We start from the raw sequence: 10,342 nt of genomic DNA, 5'->3' as shown, positions 1-10,342 counted from the left end.
TCCCTTCTCCACGAGCCCCCTCCCCATATATCAAAGGTCCAAGAACCTTTGAATCAACATTTCAACCAAGCCAGAAGTAATATGGAGGTGGGGGCGGAGGGAATGTGTGGAAGTCCCTCACCCAGGACAATTACATTTGGGGAGGCGGGGGAACCTGAAGCAGTTTGGGGACCCTATGATCCTTGAGACTGGGCTTCAGGGTTAAAGGGGCTTCGTGGGAACGCAGCCCCTCTCATCCAGCTGCAATTTGGTGGGGATGCACCATTCACTGCCCTAAACGTGATCTGCTGGCTTTGGCATAGCTTCCTTGGACAGGATTCAAATTTAGGCCTATGATTTTTCTCACTTCTCCTCTTTGGCCACAGGGCATCCCTCCCCCCCCCCAATGGCCTTTTGGGAAGCTGACTGTCCTTGGGCTGAGCCCAAATGGGGAGCCTAAAGGGGAACTCCAGAGACCATCTAGTCCAAGAGAAGGAGGAAACGGGGAGAAGGAGAAAGGGAAATAGGAAGAGGAGGAGAAGAAAAGCAGGAGGAAGGGACGTTTCATGACCCAACTAGGGAACATCACCCGACCAAAAGGCATTTCTAAGAGCATCCCCCCTTTCTCACAACATCGATGACATTCCCTAGTCGGGTCGCGAAACGCCCGCAAGTAACCCCCCTTCCCACGTCGTCTCCCCAAGCTCAGGATGGAGATCGGAAGGTCCCCGGGATTCCTGATCTCCGGGGCGAGCAGGGGGAGCTCTTGAGCCGCGAATCTCCACCGCCTCGCTTCGCCGTTCGAGGTCCCATTTCCACGCACGTCCCCGCCCCCGCCAGGCTCTCGGGGGGGAACCTCCCCGCCCCTTTCCCACCGGCCAATCTTTTTTAGCCAAGCCCACCGTAATAGCAGGAATATTCTCCGCCCCCCGCCCTTAAACGCGCTCCCAGATGCGGCTACGGACTCCGGAGCCAGGTGCGATCCGCGGGTAATCGGCACGAAGGGAGCGGGCGCCCGGTTGCTGCTGCGGGTGCGCGGCTCCTCCTCTTCCTTCGGAGCCCCCGATCTCCGCCGTCGCCCCTCCGCAGACCCAGCTTCGTCCTAGCCCACCGCCCAGCCCAGGAAAAGGCATGGAAACACCGTGGGAACAGAATTTTCAGGTATTTCGCGCTCCGGAGCGCACCGGGACCGCGTCTTCTTCTCGGAGAGATCGGGGTCCCGAGAGCGACGCTCGCTCTCTCCCTTACTCCGGAGTGAAGCCACCCTCCGAAACCCTTGGGGCGCTCTGCGTACGCTCAGAGGATCGCTTGCATCCTCCTCCTCCTCTTGCCCCCCCCCCAAAGAAAAAGACTCCCCGGGGCCCCGAAAATTGGGGAGGGCGGGGGGGGGGAGACAAACAGAAAGCGCTCCCCCCGTCACCTTTTCCCCTTGCTGGAAGTCAACGGGACAGTGGGATTTCGGGATTTGTTACTTAATAACTTTGACATTTGGATTTGTTTTAACAAACTCCGGTTTTTTACTTTACCAAACTCCGGGGAAGCACTTTTCTTTAAAAAAAATATATTTCTCATATATGCATTCACAATTATATGATCTCATAACTGTTATTAATAATATGTATTTGTAACAATTTTTCTCCCCTACAGTTGACAATATACTTGAAGATTGCTTTCTTACCATCCCATAAACCCATCTTATCTTATATAACAATCCTTATAGTAGGATTGTTGTAATCCTACTTCTTCTTCCTTCCTTCCCTCCTTCCTTCCCCTTCCCTCCCTCCTTTCTTCTCTCCTTCTCTCCTTCCCTCCTTCCCTCCCTCCTTTCTTCTCTCCTCCCTCCTTTCTCTTCTCTCCTTCCCTCCTTCCTTCCTTCTCTCCTTCCTTCCCTCCTTCTCTCCTTCTCTCCTTCCTTTCCTCCTTCCTCCTTCCTTTCCTCCTTCCTTTCCTCCTTCCTCCCCCCTTCCTTCTCTCCTTCCTTCCCTCCTTCCTTCCCTCCTTCCTTCCCTCCTTCCTTCCCTCCTTTCTTCTCTCCTTCCCTCCTTCCTTCCCTCCTTCCTTCCCTCCTTTCTTCTTTCCTCTCCTTCCTTTCCTCCTTCCTTTCCTCCTTCCTTCCCCCTTCCTTCTCTCCTTCCTTCCCTCCTTTCTTCTCTCCCTCCCTCCTTCCTTCCTTCTCTCCTTCCTTCCCCCCTTTCTTCTCTCCTTCTCTCCTTCCTTTCCTCCTTCCTTTCCTCCTTCCTCCTTCCTTTCCTCCTTCCTTTCCTCCTTCCTCCCCCCTTCCTTCTCTCCTTCCTTCCCTCCTTCCTTCCCTCCTTTCTTCTCTCCTTCCCTCCTTCCTTCCCTCCTTTCTTCCCTCCTTTCTTCTCTCCTTCTCTCCTTCCTTTCCTCCTTCCTTTCCTCCTTCCTTCCCCCTTCCTTCTCTCCTTCCTTCCCTCCTTTCTTCTCTCCCTCCCTCCTTCCTTCCTTCTCTCCTTCCTTCCCCCCTTTCTTCTCTCCTTCTCTCCTTCCTTTCCTCCTTCCTTTCCTCCTTCCTCCTTCCTTTCCTCCTTCCTTTCCTCCTTCCTCCCCCCTTCCTTCTCTCCTTCCTTCCCTCCTTCCTTCCCTCCTTCCTTCCCTCCTTTCTTCCCTCCTTTCTTCTCTCCTTCCCTCCTTCCTTCCTTCTTTCCTTCCTTCCCTCCTTTCTTCTCTCATTCTCTCCTTCCTTTCCTCTTTCCTTTCCTCCTTCCTCCCCCTTCCTTCTCTCCTTCCTTCCCTCCTTCCTTCCCTCCTTCCTTCCCTCCTTCCTTCCCTCCTTTCTTCTCTCCCTCCCTCCTTCCTTCTCTCCTTCCTTCCCTCTCCTTCCTTTCCTCTTCTTCCTTCTCTCCTTCCTTCCCTCCTTCCTTCCCTCCTTCCTTCCCTCCTTTCTTCTCTCCTTCCCTCCTTCCTTCTCCTTTCTCCTTCTCTCCTTCCTTTCCTCCTTCCTTTCCTCCTTCCTTCCCCCTTCCTTCTCTTCTTCCTTCCCTCCTTTCTTCTCTCCTTCCCTCCTTCCTTCCTTCTCTCCTTCCTTCCCTCCTTTCTTCTCTCCTTCTCTCCTTCCTTTCCTCCTTCCTTTCCTCCTTCCTCCCCCCTTCCTTCTCTCCTTCCTTCCCTCCTTCCTTCCCTCCTTTCTTCTCTCCTTCCCTCCTTCCTTCCCTCCTTTCTTCCCTCCTTTCTTCTCTCCTTCTCTCCTTCCTTTCCTCCTTCCTTTCCTCCTTCCTTCCCCCTTCCTTCTCTCCTTCCTTCCCTCCTTTCTTCTCTCCCTCCCTCCTTCCTTCTCTCCTTCCTTCCCTCCTTTCTTCTCTCTTTCTCTCCTTCCTTTCCTCCTTCCTTTCCTCCTTCCTCCTTCCTTTCCTCCTTCCTTTCCTCCTTCCTCCCCCCTTCCTTCTCTCCTTCCTTCCCTCCTTCCTTCCCTCCTTTCTTCTCTCCTTCCCTCCTTCCTTCCCTCCTTCCTTCCCTCCTTTCTTCTCTCCTTCTCTCCTTCCTTTCCTCCTTCCTTTCCTCCTTCCTTCCCCCTTCCTTCTCTCCTTCCTTCCCTCCTTTCTTCTCTCCCTCCCTCCTTCCTTCTCTCCTTCCTTCCCTCCTTTCTTCTCTCTTTCTCTCCTTCCTTTCCTCCTTCCTTTCCTCCTTCCTCCTTCCTTTCCTCCTTCCTTTCCTCCTTCCTCCCCCCTTCCTTCTCTCCTTCCTTCCCTCCTTCCTTCCCTCCTTCCTTCCCTCCTTTCTTCTCTCCTTTCCTCCTTCCTTCCCTCCTTCCTTCCCTCCTTTCTTCTCTCCTTCTCTCCTTCCTTTCCTCCTTCCTTTCCTCCTTCCTTCCCCCTTCCTTCTCTTCTTCCTTCCCTCCTTTCTTCTCTCCTTCCCTCCTTCCTTCCTTCTCTCCTTCCTTCCCTCCTTTCTTCTCTCCTTCCCTCCTTCCTTCCTTCTCTCCTTCCTTCCCTCCTTTCTTCTCTCCTTCTCTCCTTCCTTTCCTTTTTCCTTTCCTCCTTCCTCCTTCCTTTCCTCCTTCCTTTCCTCCTTCCTCCCCCCTTCCTTCTCTCCTTCCTTCCCTCCTTCCTTCCCTCCTTCCTTCCCTCCTTCCTTCCCTCCTTTCTTCTCTCCTTCCCTCCTTCCTTCCCTCCTTCCTTCCCTCCTTTCTTCTTTCCTCTCCTTCCTTTCCTCCTTCCTTCCCCCTTCCTTCTCTCCTTCCCTCCTTCCTTCCCTCCTTCCTTCCCTCCTTTCTTCTCTCCTTCTCTCCTTCCTTCCCTCCTTCCTTTCCTCCTTCCTTCTCTCCTTCCTTCCCTCCTTTCTTCTCTCCTTCTCTCCTTCCTTTCCTCCTTCCTTTTCTCCTTTCTCCCCCCTTCCTTCTCTCCTGCATTCCCTCCTTCCTTCCCTCCTTCTTTCTCTCCTTCTTTCCCTCCTTCTCTCCTCTCCTTCCTTTCCTCCTTCCTTCGCCCTTCCTTCTCTCCTGCATTCCCTCCTTCAGTCCCTCCTTTCTACTCTCCTTCTCTCCTTCCTTCCCTCCTTTATTCTCTCCTTCTCTCTTTCCTTTCCTCCTTCCTTTCCTCCTTCCTCCCCCCGTTCCTTCTCTCCTGCATTCCCTCCTTCCTTTCCTCCTTTCTTCTCTCCTTCTTTCCCTCCTTTCTTCTCTCCTTGTCTCCTCCCTTTCCTCCTTCCTTCCCCCCTTCCTTCTCTCCTTCTCTCCTTCCTTCCCCCCTTCCTTCCTTCCCTCCTTCCTTCCCTCCTTTCTTCTCTCCTTCTCTCCTTCCCTCCTTCCTTCCCTCCTTCCTTCCCTCCTTTCTTCTCTCCTTCTTTCCCTCCTTCCTTCCCCCTTCCTTCCCTCCTTCCTTCTCTCCTTCCCTCCTTTCTTCCCTCCTTTCTTCTCTCTTTCTCTCTCTCCTTCCTTCCCTCCTTGCTTCCCTCCCTCCTTAAAATATATAATTTTTTTTGACAAATAAATGGAAGTTTATTTTAAAGAAAAGAAAACTCACTTTTTAACTTTAAATGTCAATGAAATATTCACAATCAGGAAAATAATATCTACAGAGCTCTTCTGCTTATAATAAAAGAGGAGATTCATATATTTTTTTAAATGCAACAGACAATGTAATGCTCCATACAGATTACAAGGCAATGTTGATCTGATACCAATAGCAGGGGATGAGGGTTTCGGTGATCTTTAGTGAGTGTTTCCACCCTTAGTGGAATCCATCTGGCTTGCCGCCGCCGCCGCCACCGGGACTCTTCTGGCCGCCACCAAAGCCAGGATGCGAAGCGGCGGCCCACCGCCCAACAACCGAAATCTCCTTCTGGACGTTGCTGGCGGCCATGCAGGCGGTGGAGAGGAAGGTGGATGTTCACACGGGAGAGCTCCGGACTCTGCGACGGCGGGCCGATCTGGCAGAGCACAAACTCTCCGTGACGGAGAAGATGGTGACCGACTTGATGCCCCATCTGGACGCGCTGGGGACGATGGCTCAGGCCTTCGGGCAGCTGCACCAGCGGGTGGAGAAGTTGGAGGAGCAGCTGAAGAACCAGAACTTCTGGCTGTTGAACGTCCCACCAGGCACCGGAAGGGAAACCCCGCAGGTCAGAGGGGACAGGACGGAGACATATAGCGATACCCGTAATCGTGGCTTGATCTTAGCTTGAGCAAGGAAGTAGACTAGGTTTGATGGGGTTAGTGGCAGTGGCAGAATAGGGCATTGGTGGGAGTGAGGGTTGGGGGGGGGGTGAGGAGGTTTTTGAACCCAGTCCTCGCTTGAATTGAGAACAACTTCATATCAGAATTGTGGTCTCTCTGTCTGTCTCTAATCTATCTCTCATCTGCCACTCTGTCTGTCCGTCCATCCATCCATTCATCCATATCTAGCTAGCTAGCTCTCACCTTTCTCCTGTCTGTCTGTCTGTCTGTCTGTCTGTCTGTCTGTCTGTCTGTCTGTCTGTCTATCTATCTATCTATCTATCTATCTATCTATCTATCTATCTATCTATCTATCTATCTATCTATCTATCTATCTAAGAGCCAAGGTGGCGCAGTGGTTAAATGCAGCACTGCAGGCTACTGCTAGATCAGCAGTTCAGCGGTTCAAATCTCACCGGCTCAGGGTTGACTCAGCCTTCCATCCTTCCGAGGTGGGTAAAATGAGGACCCAGATTGTTGGGGGCGATATGCTGACTCTCTGTAAACCGCTTAGAGAGGCCTGAAAGGCCTATGAAGCGGTATATAAGTCTACTGCTATTGCTATTGCTATTGTCTGTCTGTCTATCTATCTATCTATCTATCTATCTATCTATCTATCTATCTATCTATCACTCGCTTTCATTCTGCTCCCTGCCAACTGCCCGTGTGTAGGGGGGGGGGCGCGCTTGGATATGGGACGGGTGGTCCCAGGAGTGGGGCACATTTTGTGGGAGGGGGGGGGACCACACCCTGCCCAGCTGATCTGAGATCTTCCCGGCTTCTGTATTCAGGTTCCTGTGAACTTCGACAATGTCTCAGTCTATTGCTCGGAACGGGAGTGGGAGGAGTCGAACTCGGTACCGAAGGAGCGCCAGAAGCCTGCAGAGTCCTTGGTTTCAACGGGTAAAGGGGTTGAGGGATGAGTGGGCCAGATCTCGGAGGTGACCAAAATGATTTGGGATTAGGTCTCGCCCTACCTGGAAACTTAACACCTGGCATGTTGTGTTGGGCGAATGAGAAGGGACCGAATCTCGACTTAGCGATGGTGAAAAAAAAAATTTTTTTTTTAACTCCTCAACTTACGACCCGTGGTTGGCCTCGAAACGTCCATTGCTAAGCTCGATGGTTGGGAAGTCCCCGCCTCCCCCTTTTACAACTTTCCTGCCCCAGTTGTTCAGTGAATCGTGGCAGTTCTTCCATTAGAACACAGTTGTTAAGTGAACTGGACTCTCCCCCCCCCCTCTTCAGAAGGAGGTCGCCAACAGGGATCATGTGACCCCCCCCAGGACACTGCGACTGTCATAAATTCGAGTCAATTCCCAAGTCCGAATTTGGATCATATTGGGATTTTGTAAGAACTAGGAAAATTGAAACCATCTTTGAGTATCATGCCTGACAAGTCACTTTTAGACTTCAGGCCTGCTACACTTTCTGCTGTCTGTTTTCTGTTGTGAGAAAACGGGAGGGGGGAATTGTACGGAGCTGGGGGAGACGTAGCCATAACAAAATTCTTTCTAGAAGGCCAAGGTCAGCCTTTGTCTCTGGCCCAGCTGCAACTGGGTGGATAGAAGCTGCCAGCGAAGCAATGGGAGATTAGATAATGGGATGGATTTGTGTGGGTGGAGGCAAGATCTTGAACTTTCAACTGGTGTGGGGGGAACCGAGAAGCTCTGTGGAACGAGCTACCAGCAGAGATCCGGACCCTCCCCACCCTCGTGGCCTTCCAAAAAGCCACCAAAACCTGGCTGTTCCGACAGGCCTGGGGTTGCTGATTTTTAAATCAGGTTCAACTCCCAGTTAAACCAAATGTATGTTGTGTGTGTTTTTTTTTAATTGTTGGTATTCTTTCCCCTATGTGCTACTTTATTTTATTTCATTTCGTATTTGTAAGCCGCCTAGAGTCCCCCCAGTATTGGGCGGCATATAAACCCATTAAATTGCGAATTGCGAAGCTTTCAGATTCGGGTTTTCCCAGATTTGCCCACGTGGCTCTCTTCATAAATTGGGACTTTGAGGAATCCTTTGCCTCGGACTCTGATTTAATAATTTTGGATGCTATTTGGAACCCTGGCGTTGAGTTTAGGGACCGTTTTGCAGTTAAAACGACACTGGGGAAAAAAGGGACTTATGACCATTTTTCACACTTATGGCCGTTGCAGATCCGTGTAGTCACGTGGTCAAAATACAGGCGCTTGGCAATGGGTTCGTATTTATAATGGTTGCCATGTCCCAGGGTCATCTTTTGCAGCCTTTTGACAAGGAAAGTCAAAACGGGGGAAATCCAGATTCACTTAGCAACCGGATTTCTAACTTGGCAAATGCAAAGATTCGCTTAATAGGCTGTGGCAAGAAAAGTCGTAAACCGGGGGCAAGACACTGACTCACTTAGTAAGGGAAATGTGGTCATAAGACTGCATTTAGGGCCAGGTGCCTTGAACCAATAAGGAATTTTCATGCCTTTTCATTCTTTCCTTTTTTTATTTTGCTTTGCTTTTCCTTTTCCATTTTCCTTTCCCATTTCCTTCCCTCTTTCCTTTCCTTCTCCGTATCTTCCTTTCTCCCTCCCTCCCTCCCTCCAGATTGTGCTACTTCAAAATCTGGTTCATTGTCCCTGATGGAAGCTGGGACATCTTTAAGTGGTGAACACCAAGGACCCTCTGATGACGCAGAAGATGTCCGAAAAGACAGAGCAGGTAATTTGCAGGGAATCCATTCGCAGGGGCAACAATTCCAAAAGCATTCCCAAATGCTTTGTTTTCTGATCCTTTTCCATAGAAGCTGCTGTCCTCTTGCCGACATCCGACATAGCTGAGGCAAAGCCTGGAAACCTGGGTCAGCTCAGCCTCTCCCCTGGGTCTTTGGAACAGGATGTGACACCCTCCGCAGAGGAGGACTTGGTGCCAGTGGACAGTCGGATGGGTGCAATAGAACAGTCGGCAGAGTCTGGAGCAGATGTCGCAAATTTCACCACCATCGTCGTCCAGGAAGGAGTGCTTCCTGGTGAAGGGCCATATATATGTTCTGATTGTGGCAGGAGTTTCTTGTACGAGATACAGTGCGCCTTGCACCAACAATCTCATCTCCAGGTCTCTGCAGACCTCAGGGACAGTCCCACACAACATCACCAGGCAGAGGTCAGGGCATATACCTGTCCGGATTGCGGGCGCTGGTTCCCCCACCAGGCCAGCCTGAGCAAACACCGCCTCTGGCACACCGGCGATCGACCGCACATTTGTGCCGAGTGCAAAAAGTCTTTCCGGCTGAAAATCAACCTGCACCTTCACGAGCGTACTCACGCAGTCACCAAAAAACCCGGCTGCTACATCTGTGGCGAGTGCGGCCGGAATTTCAACCACCACTCGAATTTCTTACGGCACCAGATGATCCACACTGGAGAGCGGCCATACACCTGTGGGGAGTGCGGGAAGACATTTATCCGTAAGGAGCATCTTGCCACTCACAGGCGGCTGCACACGGGTGAGAGGCCCTACCGATGCTCGCTCTGCCCAAAGACCTTCACCCGTAAGCAGCATCTGGTGGGACACCAGCGCCTACACGAGGGGGAGGCAATGTGGCTGGAGAATCATCCCACTCAGATGAACGAGCATGGCCAAAGGGATGGAATCGGGGTCCAGGCAGATGATGTAGAGCCTGGACTTGGACAAGAGTCATATCCCCGGTAGGAGTGATGGTGTCTGGGAAGCAGAGTTTAGGCAGCCATTTTGAAACAAGCAGAGGACTGTCTTTAGTCACATATTTGATCCCCAGAACCGGAGGCAGAAGGCCAGACCCATAGTGATAACGAGTGGGAAGGGAGCATGGAAATCCAGCCCCCTGCTCAAGCAGGAGACCCTATTCCATTCTGGACCAATTTCTTTTTACTTGAACGATTCCTTGACTTTTGCTGAGATCAAGGTGCAGAATGGTTCAAAAAAGCCAAAATGGCCACCAGCCCGATTCTGATTTTTACCCTCTCTTGCCGATACCCTTGACAGGAGGCAGTTGCCAAACATCTGAATTTTGATTACGTTGATGTGGTCATAAGTGTGAAAAATGGTCTTAAGTCATCTTTTTTTCCAGACCCTTAACATTTTGAATGGTCACTAAATGGTACTGTTGTAAGTCAAGGCCTACTTGCATTGTCGTTATATAGTGTGCATTGCTCAGAGTGTTTCTATGAGGGAGACGGGCGGTTCCTAATTGTGATATATAAAGAAAATAAAATAAAATGAATTTTTTTAATTAAATCCGTTTATGTCTTGGAAATACTATTACAAATAATTCTTCTGCAAAGCTGAATTACTGCTTTTTATTAATCAAGGGTGTTGCGGTGGACAAAGTTGCAGATCAATTCATACAAAACGAGGCAGCTGGGATGGGAAATTGTTCTTTTGTGTGGTTGTGTGGATTCCTGCAAGCTAGGTCAGGTGGAGCAACACAACAGGAAGTGACACACAAAACGTTCCACATATTTTATCCACAATGGGCTGTTAAGAAGCCAACGGGAAGAATATTTTGGATTTCGTTATAATGCTGACAAATCCAGAAAACAAATTAGGCAATCATTAAGTAATAAAATCCAAAGTTTTCACTTAAGGACATGTGACCGTGTTGAAAATTATTCAATTTTCAGACACAAGATGTGAAGACTCTGTTGTCTGGATATAGAAGCTCCAGGAAGTCCTTGCGAAT

General features: G+C 50.5%; 1 protein-coding gene across 1 annotated transcript; it reads left to right on the top strand.

Moving 5' to 3' along the window:
* The first annotated feature begins 921 nt into the window (after positions 1 to 921).
* LOC106543919 (zinc finger protein 212) lies at positions 922 to 9,913 on the top strand. Its single transcript, XM_014060025.2, has 5 exons — positions 922 to 1,140; positions 5,170 to 5,556; positions 6,442 to 6,553; positions 8,230 to 8,343; positions 8,426 to 9,913. The coding sequence occupies exons 1-5, from the start codon at positions 1,111 to 1,113 to the stop codon at positions 9,331 to 9,333; spliced, it is 1,551 nt and encodes a 516-aa protein (XP_013915500.2). The 5' UTR covers positions 922 to 1,110; the 3' UTR covers positions 9,334 to 9,913.
* The last annotated feature ends 429 nt before the right edge of the window (positions 9,914 to 10,342 follow it).

Source organism: Thamnophis sirtalis, unplaced genomic scaffold (genome assembly GCF_051295495.1).
Source record: "Thamnophis sirtalis isolate CommonGarterSnake01/CBP01778 unplaced genomic scaffold, rThaSir2_p1.2 scaffold_4, whole genome shotgun sequence".
NCBI classification, from domain to species: Eukaryota; Metazoa; Chordata; class Lepidosauria; order Squamata; family Natricidae; genus Thamnophis; species Thamnophis sirtalis.
The sequence above is the reverse complement of the archived record's forward strand: the minus strand, read 5'-3'. Positions and strand labels throughout refer to the sequence as shown.